Source organism: Malaclemys terrapin, chromosome 15 (assembly GCF_027887155.1).
Source record: "Malaclemys terrapin pileata isolate rMalTer1 chromosome 15, rMalTer1.hap1, whole genome shotgun sequence".
Classification (NCBI taxonomy): domain Eukaryota; kingdom Metazoa; phylum Chordata; order Testudines; family Emydidae; genus Malaclemys; species Malaclemys terrapin.
The window spans coordinates 6,976,935-7,002,874 of NC_071519.1; the positions used below are offsets into that span (position 1 = coordinate 6,976,935).

A 25,940-nucleotide genomic window follows, 5' to 3' on the forward strand; every position below is an offset into this window, starting at 1 on the left:
GGGTATGACAGGAAGCTTACACTGAGACAGGTATAGTTATAAAGACTTTTTATTAAAATCAATGAAATAGTAAGTAAATGGTAAAACAGTTAGAATTACAAAATTATAATTGTATCACAGTTATTCAAGAGATATATATGTATGATAATACACGATTATGTGCTGCAAAGCTTTGATTAATACTCACACCCCATTTTGATGACCTGGTGTTGAAAGATATAGGATCACACCTTTGGTGGTGCCTCTGGCAGAGGAAACTAATGTCACACCTCTGGCAGAGGAAGCTAGGGTGACCAGATTACCACTATAAAATATCGGGACGGGGGCGGAGCCAAAAAAGGGGGGGGAAAGAGCAAAAAAAAAGTTTTAAGGGGCCTGGGGCATTAGCAGGCCCCGCACGCTGCCCTCCCCGAGTCCTCGCGGAGCCTCCCGCCCCCTGGCCCGCCACGGGCATATGCAGGGCGCAGTGGGTCTGGGCGGGGGCAGCGCGGAACGGGCAGGAGCCGGGGGGGGGCGGCAGGGGCCGAATCCCCGCTGCTGCCAGGGAGCCCCGCGCCTCTCCCTCCCGCTCGCGGCTGTGGCTCCTTCCCGGCGGGACGCGCCTCCCGCTGCCCCGGGCACATGCGGCGCGTGTCCCCTGCGCCTAGTCTCCCTCCCGCCGGGAAGGAGCAGCTGGACACGCGCCGCATGTGAGTGGGGCAGGCCGGGGGGGCGTGTCCCACCGGGAAGGAGCCGCAGCCGCAAGCGGGACGGAGAGGCGCGGGGCTCCCCAGCAGCAGCAGGGATTCGGCCCAGGCCCCCGCGCTGCCCACCTGGCCCCAAACCGCTCCGCGCTGCCCCCCGACCGGACCCACCGCGCTGCCCCGCGGGCTGCAGGGCTGGAGCAGCCTTCAGGCTGTGCTCCCGGCCCCGGGTGCAGCAGCCCGGGCAGAAGCCCTCTGGCGCGGCGGGGGGGCTCACAGCTGAGCCCCCCTGTCTCCCTCCCTTGCCCGCCCGGTGCCCGGGTGCTGGAGCTGACTCACCAGCTCCAGGATCCAGGCACCGCCGCCGCCACCCCCTCCCTCCAGGCTTGCACCGCCATGCTGCAAGCCTGGGAGGGAGGAGGAATGCTGGGGAAGAGGCGGGGCCAGGGCGGGGATTTGGGGAGGGAGCCAATGGGGGAAAGAGGGGGCGGAGCCGGGGCGGGGGGGGGGCCGAGCGCCGGAGCGGAAGGGAAAATTTCTTCTTTGTCCAGTGTCCCAACCAAACATTGGTCGGGACGCGGGACAAAGAAGCAAATATCGGGACAGTCCCGATAAAATCGGGACGTCTGGTCACCCTAGAGGAAGCTAATGCAAAAGCTGTTAAAGCTGTTTACTTTCTAACTTGCATATATCTATGCAAATAAGCATATTAATCCTTAGAGCTACAACTGCCTCCTCTCCCCAAATTCTGATGAGATCCAGCAGCTCAATATTGCTCCAAGCGAGGGATCGCCTGGTGCATGGAGAAGGCATGGTCACCTGGAAAGATGTTCTGAGACCATTGCATGCATCACTGAGCAAACAGGAAGGGGACTTTCAAAATTCCCAAGGAATTTAAGGGGCGGGGTTCATGGTTGATCACCTCAGAGCAGTGCAGTAGAATTCAAACCGATGACCAGAGAGATGAAAGCAGGAATTGTGGGAGACTTCCCAGAGGCCAATCGCAGTGCTGTAATCGACAAGGATGTCTACACTGGCACTGCGGTGCTGTAGCCCTGGCACAGAAAGCTGTACACCTCTCGTCGGGGTGTTTTTTTTACAGCACTGCAACTGCTTAGTTTCTGTGCAGTAAGTGGCTTGGCAGTGTGTACACCTTGGGAGTTGCACTGCAGAAAACTGCTTTACTGCACAGAAACTTGCCACTCTAGACAAGGCCCTAGATGGCTTACAGACAAACCCAAGACTGGTCATACTGGGTCAGACCAATGGTCCATCTAGCCCAGTGTGCTATCTGAGAGTGACCAGTGCCAGATGTATCAGAGGGAATGAGCAGAACAGGCTTGTTGACCTGCAAGGTGAAGGTCTATCACCCTTACCTTTAACTTTATTGTTGTGGATTCCTACTTATCCTATTTTATCACACCTTCCCCGAGGTCTCTGGACAAATCAGGTGTGAACCACTCCTTTGATACAGACATGTCACTATCCAGATGAATTGAGGAAGACTTTGGACCAATGTTAATTTGGAAAAGGCCTGCTTAACCCAGCAGGTTTCTCAAAATATCTGTTGCTGTGAACCGCATGTAATCTGGATGTGTGTACCTCAAAGCTATCAAACATGAAAAACACAAGGCCAGTTTTGGGGAGGTTTCCAGAGCCAGGCCTGAGGGTTAAACAGCTGTGCTCAAAAGGAAAAGGGGCCTAAGCACCTATAAAAATAACTGGTTGCAAAATTTAAATTAAATTAAAAAAACAAAACAAACCGAAAAACCAATCCAGAAAAGCTACCATCACACATTCATCACCATTTTAGATTTTGACATCTCCTACCTGATGTGACATCTTTGCTTTGCAAACAAGAGACCTGGAGAACTCTGTGGCTGTTACCCTCTAACTGGGTAAAAGGCTACACATCTTGTCTCAAGTAATTTTCCTCTTAAGGGGAGATTTATTTTAAAATTAATCATAATAAATTCCATATGAAATAGAAATAATTGCAGTCTATACTGGGTCTCTATTCTCATACATGCTATTTCTCTCACATTCTAATTACTTTGGAGTGAGATTTTAATTTCAGGATTAGCCTCCATTTCCTATGTAGTTGGAAGCGGCAGGGAGTGAACTAGAAGAAAACCTGAATTATATTGTAACACTGAAAGTTATCACATGATCAGCCTCTTCTGTTAAACTAAATAACTTCATGTTTAATTTCATTGTCACTGGTAACAATTTATTCAAAGATTACAAAATATAAACTGATAGGGCAGTTTTCTGTTGATTCCCATTTCCACCCAGTGAGCTTTGTGTGAAGTCACATTCTACAATAACCTAGGAGCCTTCCATTTCTGTGAGTTCATTTCTCCCTGGGTCTTCTCCCAGAAGTGTGGGTGGAAGGGGGTCTCTAACTACATGGGAAGGCTGCATCATGAGAAAAAACACCTGTGCTCTATTTTCACACTTTCTAATCTTTCAAAGTAGCAGCAGGAGGAGAAGTGATACAAATGCATTAGACTTAATAGCAAAATGAAGAGACCAAACGACAGACTCTGGAAAGGCATTCATGTATCCTGCAGTCTGAACTTGGAATCGGATACATTCCCTCACTGGCTACCATCATTTGCCCAGCATAGAAGTGCTTCTTGTCCAACAAGGCAGCCAGATTGGGACCCATAGGCATAGAATGACTCTGAAGGAATCAGCTGTTTCTCTCTGTGCTTCATGAAACTTTGGATCCAAATGGTAAAAGACAGTTGTGACCAATTTAATCATGGCATCCTTTAGGAGTGTGACCAATGCCACTTAACAAGGGAGCAGGGTTCTAAAAATAGTTTACCTGGCGACAGGTCACCATAGCGTCCATCTCTGGGGTGAAAATCAACCACCAGTACCTGCAATTTCTTCCTGAGTTCTTGTCAAATCTTTAACCTTACTTGAAGTAATTTTACTCTTCTCTGGTGTAGAATTCTTCACCAACCACACAACATATCAGTAGCGATAGTGAGGTATAACTCCCCTATGTATGCCCTTTTATTTTTTTAATCTAGTGGCACAGATTTTAATTAGGGACTAAATTCAGGTGTGGCTTAGAATCCCTGTAAGACACCAAATGTCAGGTATCTATTAAAAATAGGTATCTTTCTGCAGCTATATCACATTCAACATGGATTTCATTTTCTACACATTTGCAGCATCTCCCAGGGGTGAGCTGAAGAGAAATGTCACTTCCATTTTTCCCATCTCTATCTAGATAGGGATTGCATTTCCCAAATAATAGGCAACATGCACCTGATTAGGAAGGAGATATCTTCAGGAGCAACCTCCTGCAGGGCCTGGGCCACAACTGCTTTGGGAGGCAAATGCATGGGTATTTTCCTTAGTTAAAAATCATTTACTAGGGAATCCTCTTGCCAGCCCTTTACAAAAAATATTGACCTAACCAACTGAACAACAGGGGGATTGGGATGGTGATGGGGAATAAGGGAATCTCTCTGACTTACCCTATCTTTAGCTTTCTTCAATAGGATAACGAGTCTTGTGGATAAGGGAGAAGCTGTGGATGTGGTATACCTAGACTTTAGTAAGGCATTTGATATGGTCTCGCATGATATTCTTATCGATAAACTAGGCAAATACAATTTAGATGGGGCTACTATAAGGTGGGTGCATAACTGGCTGGATAACCATACTGAGAGAGTTGTTATTAATGGTTCCCAATCCTGCTGGAAAGGCATAACAAGTGGGGTTCCACAGGGGTCTGTTTTGGGACTGGCTCTGTTCAATATCTTCATTAACAACTTAGATATTGGCATAGAAAGTACGCTTATTAAGTTTGCGGATGATACCAAACTGGGAGGGATTGCAACTGCTTGGGAGGACAGGGTCATAATTCAAAATGATCTGGACAAATTGGAGAAATGGTCTGAGGTAAACAGGATGAAGTTTAACAAAGACAAATGCAAAGTGCTCCACTTACAAAGAAAAAATCTGTTTCACACATACAGAATGGGAAGAGACTGTCTAGGAAGGAGTACGGCAGAAAGGGATCTAGGGGTTATAATGGACCACAAGCTAAATATGAGTCAACAGTGTGATGCTGTTGCAAAAAAAAGCAAACATGATTCAGGGATGTATTAACAGGTGTGTTGTGAGCAAGACACGAGAAGTCATTCTTCTGCTCTACTCTGCTCTGGTTAGGCCTCAGCTGGAGTATTGTGTCCAGTTCTGGGCACCGCATTTCAAGAAAGATGTGGAGAAATTGGAAAGGGTCCAGAGAAGAGCAACAAGAATGATTAAAGGTCTTGAGAACATGACCTATGAAAGAAGGCTGAAAGAATTGGGTTTGTTTAATTTGGAAAAGAGAAGACTGAGAGGGGACATGATAGCAGTTTTCAGGTATCTAAAAGGGTGCATAAGGAGGAGGGATAAAACTTGTTCACCTTAGCCTCTAAGGATAGAACAAGAAGCAATGGGCTTAAACTGCAGCAAGGGAGGTCTAGGTTGGACATTAGGAAAAAGTTCCTAACTGTCAGGGTGGTTAAACACTGGAATAAATTGCCTAGGGAGGTTGTGGAACCTCCATCTCTGGAGATATTTAAGAATAGGTTAGATAAATGTCTATCAGGGATGGTCTAGACACATTTGGTCCTGCCATGCGGGCAGGGGACTGGACTCAATGACCTCTCGAGGTCCCTTCCAGTCCTAGAATCTATGAATCTTCTTATGATGTTACAGAGGGTGAAATGACATTTTCCCCATCCCTGCCCTGTTCCTGCTCTTTGTTATAGTTCAATATATTTTAAGTGACGAAAACGGTAATAAAAATATCTGCTCTTCAGCACAACCTGAAGCTACATCAGAGCAACTGGGAATGAAACAATTTGTTCCCAAAGGGGGAACTTGATGACTAACAATTGCTTTGAAATGGGGGACAGTATAACCGTGATGCTCACGGTTTGTTTAGACTAGGAAAAGTAATGGAGTTTAGGTCAGGTCAAGGGGAAAGCTAATGCCAACCACTGCACCTGGGCTGCCTCTGCTCTACATCTATAATTGTCTTTTTACACCAAGATCACTAACATGAGCAGCCAATTCCATGTACAGTCCTAGTGTATGTAAGGCACAGGTAGTTTTTGCCTCGGTGTAGTTTGTTGGGAACAAACCTCTCTCTCCCACCTGGACCTGATGAACATTCCTGGCTGGAGGGACACACACTCCTACAACTCAAACGAAAGGAGTTCATAGAAAAGATCACAGGACTGACCGCAAAGAAGGGTGAGCTGCAAAGGCAGAAGCAGGCAATTCATCTGGTGGAGCTGAGAGGCGACGGTGAAGATGGAACAAAAATCACTATGTGAAAATTAGCAAATGTTATTTAAAAAAAAAAAAAAAAATTTGGCCAGCCCTAGTCAAGGGATTTATTACAGTTCTCTCTCATGTGGATTTTCTGATGTCTAATAAGGCTTGAGCACTGATTGAAGCTTTTCCCACACTCAGAGCATGTATAGGGTTTCTCTCCCACGTGGATTCTACGATGTGTGATAAGGTGTGAGCTCTGATTGAAGCTTTTCCCACACTCAGAGCACGTGTAGGGTGTCTCCCCTGTGTGGATTCTCTGATGTCTGATAAGGTGTGAGCTCCAACTGAAGCTTTTTCCACACTCAGAGCATGTGTAGGGCGTCTCTCCTGTGTGGATTCTCTGATGTGTGATAAGGGTAGAGCTCTGATTGAAGTTTTTTCCGCACTCAGAGCACGTGTAGGGTGTCTCCCCTGTGTGGATTCTCTGATGTCTGATAAGGTGTGAGCTCCAACTGAAGCTTTTTCCACACTCAGAGCATGTGTAGGGCGTCTCTCCTGTGTGGATTCTCTGATGTGTGATAAGGGTAGAACTCCTATTGAAGCATTTCCCACACTCAGAGCATGTGTAGGGCATCTCTCCTGTGTGGATTCTACAATGTGTGATAAGGCTAGAGCTGTGATTGAAGCTTTTCCCACACTCAGAGCATGTGTAGGGAGTCTCCCCTGTGTGGATTCTCTGATGTGTGATCAGGGCAGAGATGTGACTGAAACTTTTCCTGCACTCAGAGCATGTGTAGGGCTTCTCTCCTGTGTGGATTCTCTCATGTCTGATAAGGTTTGAGCTCCAACTGAAGCTTTTCCCACACTCAGAGCATGTGTAGGGCTTCTCTCCTGTGTGGATTCTCTGATGTAAGATGAGGCCTGAACGACGAATGAAGCATTTCCCACACTCAGAGCATCCATAAGGTTTCTCACCCATGTGGATTCTCCTATGTGCGATAAGGTCTGAGCTCCAACTGAAGCTTTTCCCACACTCAGAGCAAGCATAGAGCGTCTCTCCTGTGTGGATTCTACGATGTCTAAACAGGGTCGAGCTCCGATTGAAGCCTTTCCCATACTCAGAGCATGTGTGGGGTGCTTCTCCTGTGTGGATTCGCAGATGTGAGATGAGGGTTGAACGATCAATGAAGCATTTCCCACACTCAGAGCATTCATAATGTTTCTCACCCGTGTAGATTGTCTGATGTGTGATAAGGATAGAGCTCCAATTTAAGCTTTTCCCGCACTCATGGCATATATAGTGTCTCTCTTCCAAGCTGATTCTGTCTCTTGTTGTAAGGTCTGAGTGGCTACTAAAGTTTTCTTCTGGCCTCTCCTGAGTCTCACAAGAATTTGCTTTTTCTTGGAGTGCACAACTCCCGGAAACATTCCCTTTGGATCTTCCTGATAACCTTCCATGTGGTTCTACTTGCTCAGTATCTTCCTGATGGGGTTTCTCCTCCTCATTCTGACTCACCATCCCCTCACCTGATAGGAGACAGAGAGAATCTAGACATAGGTCACTACCTGTGCCAGAAAGAAAGAAAATCTCAGAGAGAGGAATGGAAAAAGGGATGAACATACCAAAATACGTGTGGGAGAGAGCAAATCTATCAGAAGCTGATTTTCCCCAAACCCTTCCCCAGAGGAGAGAGGAAGGGATCAGTTTTGGTCTGCATCTCACCAGAACACTCAGGGGAAAGCGAGATCGGTGAGGGAGCTGCTGCTAGTTGTCAGTCAGAATAGGAGGGAAGCCATGAGTGACATCTGCCATAATGATTCCACATCTGCAGGGAACAATGTGGAACTTGGGAGAGCCCACAGGGTCTTTGTAGAGCATCCCAAATGTTTCCTATATTCCCAAACTCTTTTTGAATTGGTTTAACCAATTCCTCACCTGTGAAGGCAGCTCTTGGAAGCACTTCTTTCTCAGAGCCCTGGATGTCCGGGACCTGCAGCTCTTCCCCTCGTTCCAGCTGCGAGATCACATCAGGTTTGGAAACTGGAAACCCTACTCCAGGCAAAGAAAACAAGGGAGGTCAGTGGAATTTGTGGGATACTTGTCACAAAGAATATTCCATGGTTTTAACCCCAGCTCATTTTTAAGCAGTAACATCCAAGGCCATCTTCCTTGGCTCAAAGTGGCAGGAGAGTTATTATTATTATAAATCATATGCATTACCTTAGTGCCTAAGAATCAACTAACAGTGGGTCCCCATTGTGCTAGGCAAAGTACAAACAGAGAATAGTAGATGGGCCATGCCCTGAAGAATTTACAATCTAAATAGAGAAGACAGACACAGAATGGGGGAAGGGGTACAACCCACTGTTAGAATATAGATATTCAGGCCTACCTGTAAAGCCAATACTTTAAGAACTTAAGTGTATTTTTATCACTTAACTACATACAGGAGTATAAAAACAAAGAATCAAAATCACTGTCTGTATGTGTCTCTTACTGTGACAGTCTCAGGCCTTGTCCTTTGGCTAAGCAGCAGTGGCGGCCATAAGCTGGGAAGCATAGGGTCAGATCTTCACATCCCAAACCAGTGTGGGGAAATAGAGCAGGGGGGGCTTTTTTTTAATAGCCAGAGCTGTGAATCTGAAGGCCCCAAAATAAACCCTCCAACAGAGATCTGTTATGCTAACTACCCTTACACAAAGCAGTAGAGGCCAGGGCCTAAACTAGACTAGACTGCACAATTCCCTGCCAAACTCGGTCAAGGGTCATGACCAGAGGAGGGGGGAGCAAGGAGGGAAAGAATAGAAGAAAAGCCCCAGCAGCAGCACTAATGAAATATGTTCATGACTAATGAAATATAATAACCACTTGTGTGAAGCAATAGGTAACTTTAGCTAAATGCAATTTCTTGACTCATGCAGCTTCTCCTTTGGGTGATCTGTGACCCACTCCATGATTCCAGCTATCTGCAAAAATAGCCAATCATAGATCCTCTTTAGGCGTCCCATGGAAACCCCCCCCCCAATCTTTAACCAAAAGACCCCGGAAAATAACATGTGTCTTGAGAAATGTACCCAAACTGGTGCCAAGTACCACCCCTGGGGAAAACCACCAAGAGCCCCTCTACTTAAATAAACATCCAATTCTCAGAAAAATGAGAAAGGTACATAGGGAGGAGGGGTGGGAACTGACCCCGACCCTAATTTCTTAACTCGCGGTTTGGGGAGGGACTGACCCCACCCTAATTTCTTAACTTGTGGTTTGGGTGGGGGCTGACCCCAACCCCAGTTTCTTAACTCATGACGTATTGTTTGTACTTTGCTTGCGGTTTAATGAAATAAAAACCCGCCTGTGAGCAGCCCTCGGGGTGTCAGTCTTCAGACTGCACCCCAGTGCACTGGTATGTATGTCAATAAACTGGCCTCAGGCTTGAGTCTTTGAACTAAAATCATTGCGTGGGTGTCTTTGACCACACCAGTCACACTGAAGTAAGGTGGTATTGTGCTGTTAGGAAGATTATCCTGTTCGAACAGGGCCCATCACCACCAGATAAAGAAACAGATCTTAAGATGGTTAAAGAAAACTTAGTTTGATAACATCCTGTCTGGCAAGAAATCACTTATCAATGCTTGTGGTTGTGAAACCCTCATTTCTGTTTTGTTCTAACTTTATGGCCACCACTTTTACATTGTTAATCAGTCTGGTTCTCTAATTGTTTCTATCAGCTGTATAATTAATTTTGCTAGATGTAAGTTAATTAGAGTAGTGGGATACAATTGGTTAGAGAATTATGTTACAATATGTTAGGATTGGTTAGTTAAATTTCAGTACAATGATTGGTTAAACAAAGGTATAGCTGAGAATATTACTATATAAACTGAGTCAAACAGGAGGGGGAATGGGAACAGGGAATGGGGACACAGGCAAGGCTCTGCGTCATCAGAGCTGGTAAGGGGGACATGGGGTAAATGCTTTGCTGTGTCAGAGCGGGTAAGAAGGACATTGGGTAAACACTTTGCGGCATCTGAGCTGGGAACAGAACACTGGGGAACAGACTAAGAGATAAGCCCGACTGGTGTGAAGGGCTTCAGAATATGCTTGTCTGGAAACTAACCTCAATAAACATTGCATTATCTGTGCTTCGGACTTCTGGTCTTTTGCTGCTTCCTGTCTGCGTGACAAAAACCAGGGAAGTGGGAGGGTGACGGGAACGCCCTCTAACAAAACTGACATGATCTGATAAGGTAAGCCTTTAAGGAAGGTTTTAATACACTTTGGAACAGATCAGGAATTCCCGTGAGGACTGATGAGCAGGTGATGGTAAATACACATTTAGATCCCTTCCGTGTTTTATATCTTTTCCCCAGAAGGCGCACTGGCACACAATCATGGATCCATAGGATCTGTGCAATGCCCTGGCTTTTAAACAGTCCTTGGGAGGTGCCCCTTGAGTGTGATAGACCCCCACGGGGTCCCACTCTTCCACAAGGATAGGTCATGTGGCTTCAACACCTGAGACTGAGCCTCTGGCTTCAACACTCCTTTCTCAACCTGTGAGCTCTGTCAGCAGGTCCAGCTGAATGACACTCTTGTTCAGTGACTGTTCCTCATTCAATGCAAAGAGCAAGTTTTCGCTGTGACAGTGGGCAGACTTTTGAAACATAGCAGGGTTTATAACTGAAACACAGCATTGGAAAGTCCTTAGATTAGGACAGAGAAGCAAAGAAGTCAAAATATTCCATACTGGGCAATGCCCTTGAGCCATTCTGCTGTAGAAAACAGTTTAGTTTCCTTTCACTATGCCTGTCCATTTGTCTTCGCTCCGGTAGAGCTCCCTGCATCTGCGAGCCCAGTTCTTCCTGCTCCCAAAAACATAATGAGTCCATGTATGCTTCACTCAGCCAAGCGGAGATCCTCCCATGGACAAGTGACAATTATTCCCTTGTCTCTCTCAGGTATTCCACTGATGTAGGTTAGTCCAAGCCAGTCCTTAATGATCCATTCAGATCACCCCCATGACAGCTACGTGACAAAACACCTCATGTCTCCTGCTCTTTATAATCATAGCAATACCAATCACAGCAGGAAACTGAAGTGTGTATTGGCATCATACAAGTATCAGCAAAATTCCTACCTCTATCACACACACATTGCTCACAGCCCTTGAAGAGAAAGCAAAGCACAGGAACTGGACATTAGTCCAGTGAACACAGTGGAGGACAAGCTGCAATCCTCAAACCCTAATAAAAAAGGAGAGGCATGTGGGTCCCTATCCATAGAGAGGGGCTGGCTAGAGGTCTGATACCTGAGAGGACATTCCTTGAGCAGACCATGGAGGCAGGTCAAAGGCTTAGCTACTCCAGAACTGTGACATCGCAAAAGCACATTTTGGGGAATTAGGAAATCTAGTGACTCAAGTGTAATGGGAGGGAGAATTAAACTCCCTCAATGTGTGGAGAAGGCTGGGGAATTAAACACTAAAATTCAGGAACAACAGCCTCTAATTCTTCTGGAAAAGGAGCCTGTAAGAAACAAGAACTGGGCCAAGAAGCCTGGAGGGAAGACAGCTTCTGGCTGCTGTAGATGGGGAGGGGGGGATGAGACTTTCTCCAAACTCTCACTCTTGTTGACCCCGACCTGATTTTATTATCTATGACCCAGTCTCATGTCTTGTGGGCAATTTTATACTCACTAGAGGTAAAATGTCATTATCAGAGTATTGCTTATTAGCTTGGAACATGCATGGAGGGGCAAGGAGGTGAACATAAATAAATGGGTTATTAAGGGCAGGTCTACACTACAGCCAGGATCGACGCTCTGAGATCGATCCACCGATGGTCGATTTAGTGGGTCTAGTAAAGACCTGCCAAATCAACTGCGCATCAACTGCAAATCGCTCTCCAGTTCTCTATTCCTGACTCTACCCGTGAAGCTCTCCAGTCGACCCCCCACAGTGAACACCCTGCTGTAATTCAACCTAAGGTACGTCCACTCCAGCTATGTTATTCATGTAGCTGGAGTTGTGTAGCGCAGGTCGACTGACCACGGTAGTGTAAACATAGCCTAAGCTTGCTACAGTTAAGGGCCTTATAATAAGTTGAGGCTTTGTGGGAGTAGTTATGCTGAAGTCTAGGATTTACCTGAGGCTTGGGTACGGATTTGGGGTTAAAGGTCTGGCATCCCCCAGAGCTCTAGATCCCTAAACCTCTCCTCCCTCCCACTGACCCATCCAGCCCACATCCTGGGTGCCCTTCCTCCACACTCCCCTCCCCTTCATCCCATTACTCTCAGCTGGCACCTTGGGAACTTCTTGTGTTCCCTCCTCGTCTCTCATACCTCCTCCCTCCCTGCTGCTTCTTAGCTTTAATCCTGCACACACCGTCCCCATGTCCTGGCACCCCAGAATTATCTCCTCCCACCTTCTCCTCCCCTCATAGGGCTCTGTTCACCCATCACTTGAGGAGTCCTGAATGGCAACATTATATGCTGTCCTATCAAAAGTGGAGCTCATCTGACTGTCACGCAAGCCATGCATGAGTCATACACCTATTTACTCAATTTAGAATTCTACAGATGGCATATTTTCCTCTTAAAATGAGGAAAAGGCATGAAAACTACAGTTATTAATGTAGTTATTAATGTAGCCAATAAGGATACATTCAATCCAATTTTAAAATGACTGACGGCACCAAAAAGGCACATGTCCAAAAATTATACTAGAGGGTGGGAGATAAGGCAAAAAAAAGGGGGCCAAGGAAACCTGGAAAACTTGTATGATGAATAAAGGTATAAAATTATTACTACTCAGGTTCTTTAGAGACCCCACAGCTTCTAATAACCCAGGAGACAGGACTCCTTACCTAGCAAGACCACCGTCACATAATTCTCCTCCATGACATCCCTGTAGAGGGCTCTCTGAGTGGGGTCCAGCAGAGCCCATTCCCCCTTGGTGAAATACACAGCCACCTCCTCAAAAGTCACCAACCCCTGAAAGAGAAAGAGTCCAACACTCAGTACCTGCTGCCCCATTAACAACCCCATTATTCATGGAAATGCAGCACCAGGTAAATGGAAATTCCAGGAAGCACATGTTAACAGAGTCCCACCCCACCTTGCCTAGAACAGCCAGGAGACATCAGAGGGTAGAAAGAGAGAAACTTTGTGTCTTCCAGCTGAAAGACGGAGGCAGGGTTTTCACATTTATCACATACCTACTAGCCAGAGCTTGATATAGGAGATGGGGCTATCTCTGGACCCTGCTGGTGTCTCCCTGGTAGGAATTCCAACACTCCTCCAAATAAAATATAAGGAAGAAAGGGAAGTCAATAGTAAAGAATATAAGTTTGAAGATCAGAATTGTAGAAAATTGGTAAGGGAAGCTATCAGAAATCAATGATCAACCAATGGAAATAAGAAGGAAGTTTTAAGAAGTATATTAAGTATAAAGTTAATCCTAACAATGGTAGTTGCAAATTACTAGATGGAAATGGCAGAATTATCAAAAATAATGCAAAAGAGGTAAAAGTGTTCAATAAATATTTCTCTCCTGGATTTGGAGAAAAACAGATGATGTAACTCATATCATAAGATGTTGACGTCGACAGTCTTTCCATTCCAACAACAACTCACGAGGACAGCAGCTATTAAAGTGAGATGTGTTTAAATCAGTGGGTCCAGATAACTAGAGTTTTGAAAGACCAGGTGGAGGAGCGTGGTGGACTGTTAATGTTGATTTTAATTGCAACTTGGAACACTGGGGAAATTCCACAAGACTGGACTAAAGCTAATGCTGTGCCAATATTTAAAAAGTATAAAAGAGATGACGCAGCTAATTACAAGAGTGTTAGTCTGAAATTGATACTGGACGAGAGAATGAAGCAGCCGATACATGATTTAATTAATAAAGAATTAAAGGAGGGTAATAGATTTGTGACCATTAACAAAGGTTTAGAGAAAATAGATCCTATCAAACTAACTGGATATCCTTATTTGATGAGATCAAAAGTTTGGTTGCAGCTAATAATATTGATGTAATATACCTAGACTTCTGTAAGGCATATGAGTTCGTTCAGCACAGTACTTTGACTAGAAAGATACAAAATACATACGGCACACATTAATTAGATTTAAAAATGGGATTGTAAATAGGGAACCATGATCGAGTGGATTTCTTTCTAGCGGGTTCCTGCAAGGATTGGTTCTTGGCCTTGCTATTTAACAGAGTATATAAAATCATCACTGACAAAGTTTGCAATTCCCACAAAGATTGTGGGTGGTGGTAACTAATGAAGTGCCAGTAGATTCAGGTTCCAGCATTGGGAGTCTGGGAAGTTTTCCCAGCCCTGGCTGGAGGGCAATTTCCTGTTCTACAAAGAGTGCCTTGAAATTAGGCCCTATCTGACACTACACCCCATATTCAGCATATAGGTATGAGTATAATATGATTAGGACATAATTATAATGCATTTTGTGCAAGATGCATCATGTGCGGTGTCATTTGAAAAATTATGATTTATTTAATAGGATTATCCTATTTGTGTGCATGGATCATATACGTATCTGAAGTTATGGATATTGACTATGTATCTGTATTTCAAATGTGCTTACTCTGGGTAACATCCACAACTAGCCTTTCAGGTACAACAATGAAGAAGCCAGACAATGCTGATGGCTCATCAACGAAGACAATGGACCATGGAAGAGCTTAGCGTTTCTGTGAATGTTTCAGCCAGCCTATGAGTCATGGCTACCATGACTCAACAGGGCATGCTATGGCATGTGACCAGACCACATGACACTGTACTCCATTTTGGTACCTCTATTTTTCCACAGATTGAACTGGGGACTGAGTTTGGAACAAAGGGTTCCCGCCATATGGAAAAGCTACATAAGGTGTGGTTGACATCATCTCTTGGCCTCATTCCCCGCACAAGAGAACTCCTGGAAGCACCTGAGGAACAAAGACTGAACTGGGGGATGTGCTGGTCCCAGGATAAAGGGATTTTCAGTTTGTGTATGGAAACTTGGTGGACTGCTTCAATCAGTCAGGGTGAGAAATTGCTAATTCAAATTCTATCGATCTAGTACAGTGGCGGGCAAACTTTTTGGCCTGAGGGCCGCATTGGGTTTTGGAAATTGTATAGAGGACCGGTTAGGGGAGGGGGACATGACCCAGCCCCCACTCCCTATCTGCCCCCCCTTCTCACCCATGAGGCCCATCCCCGGGACTCCTGTCCCATCCAACACCCCCTGTTCCCTGATGGCCCCCCAGGACTCCTGCCCCATCCACCCCCCGGCTCCCTGACCGCCCCCAGAACCCCAGTCAACCCCCCCTCCTTCCTAACTGCCCCCCGGACTCCTACCCCCATTCAACCCTGCCTGTTCCCCACCCTCTGACTGCCCTATCCACACCCCCACCCCCTGAACCACCACCCCAAAGTCCCCTGTCCTCTATCCAACCCCCCCATGCCCTGCCCCCTTACTGAATTGCCTGGAGCACTGGTGGCTGGCGGTGCTACCGCCATACACCATGCAGCATAGAGCAGCAGGTCAGGCCGGGCTCTGCAGAAGTGCTGCCCCAGGAGTTCGCAGCCCTGCCACCCAGAGCATTGTGCTGGCAGTGGGGCGAGCTGAGGCTGCGAGGGAGGGAGAACAGGAGAAAGGGTCTGGGGGTTAGCCTCCCGGGCCAGGAGCTCAGGGGCCGGGCAGGAGGGTCCCATGGGCTGGATGTCGCCTGCAGGCCGTAGTTTGCCCAACTCTGATCTAATATGTTAGGCTTAGTTTGAGTTTTTGGTTATTTGCTAAGTAATCTGCTTTGATCTATTTAATATCACTTATCACTGGGAAATTGGCTGTTGTCTTCTATCTTTCCTTGAGTGGCTTAGGAAAAGCACTCAGGTAGCTTAATTGAGTGTATGGCACCACCTGCTGTTGTGTTGGGTAATAACAGGGACTGGAGAGGCTGGCTGAATCTCCAGCAAATCAGTGTGAAAAGGGCCAGCCCATCTTGAGGGTTAGAGGGCACAGTGGTTCCCAGAAGCTTCCCAGACTGCACCCCAGGGTGACAACCCAACACACCCTACACTACACAAGTCTCAGCAGGTTTCTCACATCCTGTCCCCTCCCTTTCTCCACCCTAGATAGTTCCTGCCTCCCACCACCTCTAGCAGCTCCCACCCTCCTATGCCTTTCCTGCTCCTCTCCCTCCAAGCAGAACCCACCACCAGCTCCCTGATAATCCCTTACCTGAACCAGCTCCATTGCCGCCATTTCATTCCCACTGGGAGAATGGGATGATCTGGAGCGAAACGTGGACATTATTCTGTAGCCTGCCAGGGTGAGAAGGGCAATGTGAGAGCATTCAGATGGGGCTTTTGTTAATTCCACAAGTGATTCCCTCTGGATTTTTCCATGCTAATGGACATTCTAGGTTCTGCCAAACTGTGAAGCACAGAGTGACCTTATTGCAGTACAGGCCTAGCCTCCTCCCACCAGGATGTAACCCTCTGAGATATGGTGAAACCCTCCCAGTAGCAGAGTCTCGCTGTTAAACTTACCAAGTTTGTGGATGATACCAAGCTGGGAGGAGTTGCAAGTGCTTTGGAGGATAGGATTAAAATTCTAAATGTTCTGGACAAACTGGAGAAATGGTCTGAAGTATATGGGATGAAATTCAATAAGGACAAATCCAAAGTACTTCATTTAGGAAGGAACAATCAGTTGTACACATACAAAATGGGAAATGACTGCTTAGGAAGGAGTACTGCGGAAAAGGATCTGGGGGGTCATAGTGGATCACAAGCTAAATATGAGTCAACAGAGTTATACTGTTGCAAAAAAAGCAAGTATCATTCTGGGATGTCTTAGCAGGAGTATTGTAAGCAAGACACGAGAAGTAATTCTTCTGCTCTACTCCGTGCTGATTAGGCTTCAACTGGAATAGTGTGTCCAGTTCTGGGCGCCACATTTCAGGAAAGATGTGGACAAATTGGAGAAAGTCCAGAGAAGAGCAACAAAAATGATTAAAGGTCTAGAAAACATGACCTATGAGGGAAGATTGAAAACATTGCTTTTGTTTAGTCTGGAGAAGAGAAGACTGAGAGGGGACATGATCACAGTTTTCAAGTACATAAAAGGTTGTTAGGAGGAGGGAGAAAATTTTTTTTTAACCTCTTAGGGTAAGACAGGAAGTAATGGACTTAAATTCCAGCAAGGGCAGTTTAGATCGAACATTAAGAAAAATTTCCTAACTATCAGAGTGGTTAAGCACTGGAATAAATTGCCTAGTGATATTGTGGAATCTCCATCATTGGGGATTTTTTAAGAGCAGGCTGGACAAACACCTGTCAGCGATTGTCTCAGATAATACTTAGTCCTGCCTTGAGTGCAGGGGACTGGATTAGATGACCTCTCGAGGTCCCTTCCAGGTCTATTATTCTATAAACCAAAGGCCAGAGAAGAGCAGAATCAAAGGAGTCACTTTGGGGGATTCTCCCTGTCATTGTTCCCAAGGCAGCTGTCTCAGGTTAACTAAATTTTTTGATGCTCCAGCCTTTATACAGTCTCTCCTGGGAGTGCCCCCTTTCATGGGCTGGGCTTAGTTTTAGCTTTTGGCAAGTGTGACCCTGAAGGCTCTGAGACTGTGCCTTCTTGCCTCAGCACACCTTGTTTCTTTCTGTGGCTCCCCAGTGAGTCCAAATGAATAGATACTCCTCATAGAGACTGTGAACATTAAGAAAGGCTCACTGTGTCAGACCAATGGTCCATCTAGCTCAGCGGTCAACGCCAGGTGCTTCAGAGGGAATGAACAAAACAGATAATCATCAAGAGATCCATCCCCTGTCGTCCATTCCCAGCTTCTGGCAAACAGAGTCTAGAGACACCATCCCTGCCCATCCTGCCTGTGACACTGGCAGATGAGGTGTTAGCTCTTGCAAAAGCCCCCAGGTCCATCAACACCAGATAGACTATTATGGGATGTTAAAGAAGACAAAAGACTGTTGTTGTGCTCTTGACCTCCCATTAGCTGAGTTTCCAGCTCAGAGCACATGGCAAGAAGGGGATTAAAAAAACCCATACAGAAGGAACTGATTGTCTGTATGCTGCTTGGACTCTGGAGGAAAAAGTTTCTAGGCATAAGCAAGAGATCCCTAGCTGCTTAGCGTGCATTAGTCCTAAAGAATATGTAGAGTTTGCTTATTATAGAAGCTTCTATTACATTTTGAAATTTAAGACTGTAACTCATCTGCATCTCCTTTAACCAGCTTTAACTTTGTAAACAACTCTCGTTTCCTTTTAAATAAATCTTAATGCAGGTTAAAGGAACAGGAGCTGCTAACAGGGAGTTCTCCAGGTGAAGGAGGAGCAAATACAGCACCTTTGGGGTAAGTGACTGTCTGTAGTGTGTGTGTGTTTGGGGGTTACTCGCTGTGTGCTGAGCTTGTGTTTGTCCGTATGTTTGTTTGGTTGTTTGAAGGATTGTGTGCTGTGGCTGGCAGCTGGAAGCAGTGAGCTTCAAAGGAAGGTTTGAAAGCTAGAAGCCTCTGTTAATTGGCTGACCCTTAGTCAGTGGTTGGAGCTATCAAGCAGGCCCGGGCTTTATAAAGCTTTGTGCAAGTGAACAGGGGCTGCTAACAGGGCGTTTCGCAAGGGAGTTGGGAAGGGGGCAAGGGCCCTGTTTCTTAAAACTATAAACTAAACTACTTTCAAAACTTCTTGAGTTAAACAAAACTCTTTCATTAACTAGGAGACCATGCAAGCAGAAGCCCAGCAGCAGGATGGGGGCTATCCAGTTTATTGCACTGAGTGCAGCATGTACAATTACCTGCCCTGTGGGTGGGTGGCATATGTATGCATTCGGTGCAAGGAGCTCCTGGCCCTCAGAGACTGCGTATGGGCGTTGGCAGTCACGGTGGTGGAATTGGAGGAGCTAAGGGAGGCAGAGAGTTATGTTGATGAGGCTTTCCGGGACACTGTAAAATTGTCCCACCTCTGGTCAGACTGCCCCTGCACTGTTGAGGAGGATGAAAGGCCCAGGGAAGCAGAGCAGTCAACAGGAGCAGAGGGAAACCTTCCCATAGTTGGGACCCTCCTTCCAGATGGTGTTAGGGTATTCTCTCGCACTGAGGTTACCTCTCCGGGGGAGGGAACTCCAGTCACTAGGTGTTAGTAATGGGAGATTTGATCATTAGAAACATAGGTAGCTGGGTTTGTGATGACCGGGAAAACCGTATGGTGACTTGCCTGCCTGGTGCAAAGGTTGCAGATCTCTTGAGGCATCTGGATAGACTCATGTGTAGTGCTGGGGAGGAGCCGGTGGTCGTGGTACATGTAGGCACCAATGACATAAGGAAGGGTAGGTGAGACATCCTGGAGGCCAAATTAGACTGCTAGGGAAGAGACTGAAATCCAGGACCTCTATGGTGGCATTCTCAGAAATGCTCCCAGTTCCACATGCAGGGCCAGGTAGGCAGGCAGAGCTTCAGGTCTCAATGTGTGGATGAGACAATGGTGTAGAGAGGGGTTTAGATTAATCAGGAATTGGGGAAATTTTGGGGATGGGGGAGCCTATACAGGAAGGATGGGCTCCACCTAAACCAAAGTGGAACCAGACTGCTGGCACTCAACATTAAAAAGGTTGCAGAGCAGTTTCTAAACTGGGGCCTGGTCTACACTACGACTTTAATTCGGATTTATCAGCTTTAATTCGAATTAACCCTGTAACCGTCCACACAACGACGCCATTTAATTCGATGTAAAGGGCCCTTTAAATCGATTTCTGTACTCCATCCCAACGAGCGGAGTAGCGCCAAAATCGATTTTAGCAATTCGAATTAGGGTTAGTGTGGCCGCAATTCGATGGTATTGGCCTCCGGGAGCTATCCCACAGTGCATCATTGTGACCGCTCTGGACAGCAATCCGAACTCGGATGCACTGGCCAGGTAGACAGGAAAAGCCCCGCGAACATTTGAACTTCATTTCCTGTTTGCCCAGCGTGGAGAGCACAGGTGACCACAGATACCTCATCAGCACAGGTAACCATGCAGGCTGATAATCGAAAAAGAGCACCAGCATGGACCGTGAGGGAGGTACTGGATCTGATCGCTGTATGGGGAGAGGATTCAGTGCTTGCAGAACTTCGTTCTAAAAGACGAAATGCAAAAACTTTTGAAAAAATTTCCAAGGGCATGATGGAGAGAGGCCACAATAGGGACTCTGAGCAGTGCCGCGTGAAGGTCAAGGAGCTCAGACAAGCCTATCAAAAAACAAAGGAGGCAAACGGTCGCTCCGGGTCAGAGCCGCGGACATGCCGCTACTACGCCGAGCTGCATGCAATTCTAGGGGGGGCTGCCACCACTACCCCACCTTTGTTCGTGGATTCTGGGTCGGGGATAGTCTCGACGCCTGAGGATTCTGCCGATGGGGTAGAGGAGGACGAGGAGGAGGATGAGCTTGCAGAGAGCACACAGCACTCCATTCTCCCCAACAGCCAGGATCTTTTTCTCACCCTGACTGAAGTACCCTCCCAAGCCTCCCAAGCCAGTACCCAAGACTCTGACCCCATGGAAGGGACCTCAGGTGAGTTTACCTTTTAAAATATAAAACTTGTTTTAAAAGCAAACGGTTTTTAATGATTACTTTGCCTGACTTTGCATTCGCGGTCAGTTCAGCTACTGGAAAAGCCTGTAGCTACTGGAAAAGTCTGTTAACGTGTCTGGGGATGGAGCGGAAATCCTCCAGGGACATCTCCATGAAGCTCTCCTGGAGGTACTCCGAAAGCCTTGCCAGAAGGTTTCTGGGCAGTGCATCCTTATTCCCTCCTCCATGGTAGGACACTTGACCACGCCATGCTTGCAGCAAGTAATCTGGTATCATTGCCTGACAAAGCCTAGCAGCGTATGGTCCCGGTGTTTGCTGGCATTCAAGCAACATCCGTTCTTTATCTTGTTGTGTAATCCTCAGGAGAGTGATATCACTCCTGGTAACCTGGTTGAAATACGGGAACTTAATTAAGGGGACAGAGGTGGCCGTTCCTACTGGGCTGTTTGCCTGTGGCGGAAAATAAATCCTTCCCTGCAGTTAGCCAAGCGCAGATGGGAAATTGGCCCTGAAGTTTTCCGCGTTTGGCTAGCAGGGTTCTTCCCTGTTACCAGCCACGCGGTGGGGGGAGGGTACCGTGATCATCCCAGAGAATTCATGGCGAGGGGGGGGGGTCGGCGGCGGGGGGGGGGTAGTTTGGTGCCTGCAGGGATCTTCCCTGATACCAGCCATGCGGTGGGGGGAGGGGTACCGTGATCATCCCAGAGAATTCATGGCGGGGGGGGGGTTAGTTTGTTTTCTGGTGCTGCTGAATGTTAACAGAAAAACCGCAGCACTCTACTTGCCTGAAGGGGCCCAGACAAGCCCCCCCCACACTGCCCCCCCCCCAATTGGCTGAGATTGGCCAGGCTTCTGCAGCACTCTACAGGCTATGCTTGGTATGTGGGAAAGGAGGGTGCAGAAGCTGTAAAACAATGGCTTACCATGGCCGCATGCAAGCCGAATTCTGTTTCCCAGACCTGTGATCTCTAGCAGCAAAGCCACAAGCACTCAGCATTAAGAGGCAAAATGCGACCTTGCACAGAAATCACATGTGCTATGTAATGTGAACAGTGTTGGTCACCGTGAAAGAGTATAAGCATTGTTCTGCAAAATGTAGCTTTTAAAACAATTCTCTCTTTTTTCCCCTCCCTACAGCAGCTGCAAATTCCTCAAGCCTCCCTCCTCCATCCCGAAGGTTATCACAGATAAGGCGTCGTAAGAAGAAGACGCGGGAGGACATGTTTTCTGAAATTATGCAATCCAGCAGGAGTGACAGAGCTCATCTGAATGAGTGGAAGGAAACAGTTTCAAAGTATAGGAAAGAAGTCAGTGAACGTGAGGAGAGGAGGGACCAACGTGAGGAGAGGAGGGACCAACGTGAGGAGAGGAGAGACGATCGAGATGAGAGATGGCGGCAGGAAGACCAGAGGATGAAGGATGCAACGCTGGGGCTGCTCCGGCGTCTGGTGGAGGTTCAGGAACGGCTGCTGGAAAATAGACTGCCGCTTCAGCCCCTGTTCCACCCTCCCCCCTCCCCATGTTCCGTATCCTCCTCACCCAGACGTGTAAGAACGCGGGGGGGGAGGCTCCGTACACCTTCCCATTCCACCCCAGTAGACAGCCCAAGCAAAAGGCTGTCATTTTTTTAACCTTTTCTTTGTGGCTTTTTCCTTCCCAGCAATCCTCCTCCCAAATACCACCCGGGTTCCCTCCCTCTTTTTCTAATCTATTAATAAAGAATAAATGATTTTTAAATGATAGTGACTTTATTTGGTTTGAAAGAAAGCTGGGGGAAGGGGCAGGGTGGGTTCCTTACAGAAAATCAGTCAGTAAAGGGGGAGGGTTTTCATGAAGGAGAAACAAACAGATATTTCACACGGTAGCCTGGCCAGCCATGAAACTGGTTTTCAAAGCTTCTCTGATGCACAGCGCTTCATGGTGTGATCTTCTAATCGCCCTGGTGTCTGGCTGCGCGTAATCAGCAGCCAGGCGATTTGCCTCAGCCTCCCACCCCGCCATAAAGGTTTCCCCCTTACTTTCACAGAGATTGTGGAGCACACAGCAAGCAGAAATAACAATGGGGAGATTTCTTTGGCTGAGGTCAGAGCGAGTCAATAATGAACGCCAGCGACCTTTTAAACGGCCAAATGCACATTCTACCACCATTCTGCACTTGCTTAGCCTGTAGTTAAACAGCTCCTGACTCCTGTCCAGGCTGCCTGTGTATGGCTGGGTCCCCAAGAATAACTATGGGCATTTCAACATCCCCAACGGTTATTTTCTGGTCCGGAAAGTAAGTCCCTTGCTGCAGCCCTTTAAACAGAGTAGTGTTCCTGAAGACGCGAGCGTCATGAACCCTTCCCGCCCAGCCCGCGTTGATGTTGGTGAAACGTCCCTTGTGATCCACAAGTGCTTGCAGCACCATTGAAAAGTACCCCTTGCGGTTTATGTACTCGGTGGCTTGGTGCTCCGGTGCCAAGATAGGGATATGGGTTCCGTCTATTGCCCCACCACAGTTAGGGAATCCCATTGCAGCAAAACCATCCACTATAGCCTGCACATTTCCCAGAGTCACTAACTTTCGTAGCAGCACCTGAGTGATTGCTTTGGCTACTTGCATCACAGCAGCCCCCACCGTAGATTTGCCCACTCCAAATTGATTCCCGACTGACCGGTAGCTGTCTGGCGTTGCAAGCTTCCACAGGGCTATCGCCACGCGCTTCTCAACTGTGAGGGCTGCTCTCATCTTGGTATTCTGGCATTTCAGGGCAGGGGAAAGCAAGTCACAAAGTTCCATGAAAGTGCCCTTACGCATGCGAAAGTTCCGCAGCCACTGGGAATCGTCCCAGACCTGCAACACTATGCGGTCCCACCAGTCTGTGCTTGTTTCCCTTGCCCAGAATCGGCGTTCCATGGATAGAATCTGCCCCATTAACAACATGATCTCCAAAGCACTGGGGCCTGTGGTTTCACTGAATTCTGTGTCCGTGTCCGTGTCCATGTCCTCATCATGCTTGTCGCTGCGCTGCCGCCGCCGCTGCCTCCTCGCCTCGTTTTTCTGGTCCTGGCTGAGCATAAACTCCACAAGAACGCGCGAGGTGTTTGCAATATTCATGAGTGCTGTCTTGACCTCAGCGGGCTCCATGCTTGCCGTGGTATGGAGTCTGCAGTGTTCACCCACCCAGGAAAAAAGGCGCGAAAATGGTTGTCTGCCGTCCGTTGCTTTCATGCAGGGAGGGAGGGAGGGAGGGAGTGAGGCTGTACCCAGAACCACCTGCGACGATGTTTTTTGTCCCATCAGGCACTGGGATCTTAACCCACAATCCCAATGGGCGCAGGAGACTGCGGGAACTATGGGATAGCTATGGAATTGCTACCCACAGTGCAACGGTGCAGAAATCGACGCTAGCCCCGGTACTTGGACGCACACCACCGAATTACTGTGCTAGTGTGGCCGCACTCATTTCGACTTTATACAACCTGTTTCTCAAATCCGAATTATCTAAATTCGGATTAATCCCGTAGTGTAGACATACCCTAGGAGATGGGGGAAAGCCAACTGCTGCAGAGGAGCATGTGGATCAGACAGAGACTTCTCTTAGAGGAGAGTCTATTTGACAGAGATTCTCTAGGTTGTAGTCAGGAGCAGAGGATGGAAGACGATAATGTAAGGGCCAGATCAGATGAGAAATATTCACATAAAGAATTGGACACATCAGAAGAGAGCAGACAAATAAACAGTGACAAGTTTTTAAAGTGGTTGTACACAAATGCTAGAAGTCTAAATAATAAGATGGGTGAACTAGAGTGCCTCGTGATAAAGGAGGATATTAATATAATAGGCATCACAGAAACCCGGTGGACTGAGGACAATCAATGGGACACAATCATTCTGGGATACAAAATATATCAGAAGGACAGAACAGGTCTGGCGGGAGGAGGGGGGGAGTGGCACTATATGTGAAAGAAAATGTAGAATAAAAAGAAGTAAAAATCTTAAGTGAATCCACATGTTCCATAGAATCTCTATGGATAGTAATTTCATGCTCTAATAAGAATATAACATTAGGGAACTATTATTGACCACCTGACCAGGAGTGATAGTGATGATGAAATGTTAAGAGAAATTAGAGAGGCTATCAAAATTAAGAACGTAATAATAGTGGGGGATTTCAATTATCCCCATATTGACTGAGAACATGTCACCTCAGGATGAAATGCAGAGACAAAATTCCTTGATACTTTAAATGACTGCTTCTTGGAGCAGCTGGTATGGGAACCCACAAGGGGAGAGGCAACTCTTGATTTAGTCCTGAGTGGAGTGCACGAGCTGGTCCAAAAGGTAACTACAACAGGACCGCTTGGAAATAGTGATCATAATATAACAACATTTAACATCCCTGTGGTGGGAAGAACATCTCAACAGCCCAACACTGTGGCATTTAATTTCAAAAAGGGGAACTATGCAAAAATGAGCGGGTTAGTTAAACAGAAATTAAAAGGTACAGTGACTAAAGTGAAATCCCTGCAAGCTGCATGGGCACTTTTTAAAGACACCATAATATAGGCCCAACTTAAATGTATACCCCAAATGAAGAAACACAGTAAAAGAACTAAAAAAGAGCCACTGTGGCTTAACAACCATGTAAAAGAAGCAGGGAGAGATAAAAAGACTTCCTTTAAAAAGTGGAAGTCAAATCCTAGTGAGCTAAATGGAAAGGAGCATAAACACTGCCAAATTAAGGGTAAAAATGTAATAAGAAAAGCCAAAGAGGAGTTTGAAGAACGGCTAACCAAAAACTCAGAAGGTAATAACAAAATGTTTTTTAAGTACATCAGAAGCAGAAAGCCTGATAAACAACCAGTGGGGCCCCTCGATGATCGAGATACAAAAGGAGCGCTTAAAGATCATAAAGTCATTATGGAGAAACTACATGGATTCTTTGCTTCAGTCTTCACGGCTGAGGATGTTAGGGAGTTCCCAAACCTGAGCCGGCTTTTGTAGGTGACAATCTGAGGAACTGTCACAGATTGAAGTGTCACTAGAGAAAGTTTTGGAATTAATTGATAAACTTGACATTAACAAGTCACCGGGACCAGATAGCATTCACCCAAGAGTTCTGAAAGAACACAAATGTGAAGTTGCGGAACTATTAACTATGGCTTGTAACCTGTCCTTTAAATCAGCTTCTGTATCCAATGACTGGAAGATAGCTAATGTAATGCCAATATTTAAAAAGGGCTCTAGAGGTGATCCCAGCAATTACAGACCATTATGACTAAAGTCAGTACCGGGCAATTTAGTCAAAACAATAGTAAAAAATAAAATTGTCAGACACATAGAAGAACATAAATTGTTGGGAAAAAGTCAATATGGTTT

At 46.6% G+C, this 25,940-nt stretch overlaps 2 protein-coding genes across 9 annotated transcripts in view; one reads left to right on the forward strand and one right to left on the reverse strand.

The window, feature by feature from the left end:
* Nucleotides 1-654: 654 nt before the first annotated feature.
* The window catches only part of LOC128822969 (zinc finger protein 501-like), a 348,938-nt gene continuing 323,652 nt past the window's right edge, over nucleotides 655-25,940 (reverse strand). For 2 of the 8 annotated variants that reach the window (XM_054004888.1, XM_054004887.1), the window contains exons 2-5: nucleotides 16,225-16,307; nucleotides 12,840-12,966; nucleotides 7,915-8,028; nucleotides 6,085-7,544 (exon numbers count right to left, since the gene is read on the reverse strand). In XM_054004888.1, the coding sequence (XP_053860863.1) occupies nucleotides 6,085-7,544; nucleotides 7,915-8,028; nucleotides 12,840-12,966; nucleotides 16,225-16,296 (1,773 nt within the window). In that variant the 5' untranslated portion in view covers nucleotides 16,297-16,307. Of the gene's footprint in view, nucleotides 7,805-7,914; nucleotides 8,029-12,839; nucleotides 12,967-13,190; nucleotides 13,271-16,224; nucleotides 16,308-25,940 lie in introns of those variants that run through there. The other 6 variants (XM_054004894.1, XM_054004892.1, XM_054004891.1 and 3 more) reach the window with 5 other exon arrangements.
* On the forward strand, nucleotides 20,162-22,315 carry LOC128823085 (SRRM2 protein homolog rsr-2-like). Its single transcript, XM_054005172.1, has 2 exons — nucleotides 20,162-20,557; nucleotides 21,716-22,315. Exons 1-2 carry the CDS (start codon nucleotides 20,167-20,169, stop codon nucleotides 22,207-22,209), a joined length of 885 nt encoding a protein of 294 aa, XP_053861147.1. The 5' UTR covers nucleotides 20,162-20,166; the 3' UTR covers nucleotides 22,210-22,315.

What these genes read in the sequence shown, in the direction of transcription:
- LOC128823085 (XM_054005172.1), top strand. Translation starts at nt 20,167, where the DNA reads ATGATGGAGAGAGGCCACAATAGGGACTCTGAGCAGTGCCGCGTGAAG. An exon ending in CCCCATGGAAGGGACCTCAG is followed by an intron (nt 20,558 to 21,715) that starts GTGAGTTTACCT and finishes CCCTCCCTACAG; the next exon opens with CAGCTGCAAATTCCTCAAGC.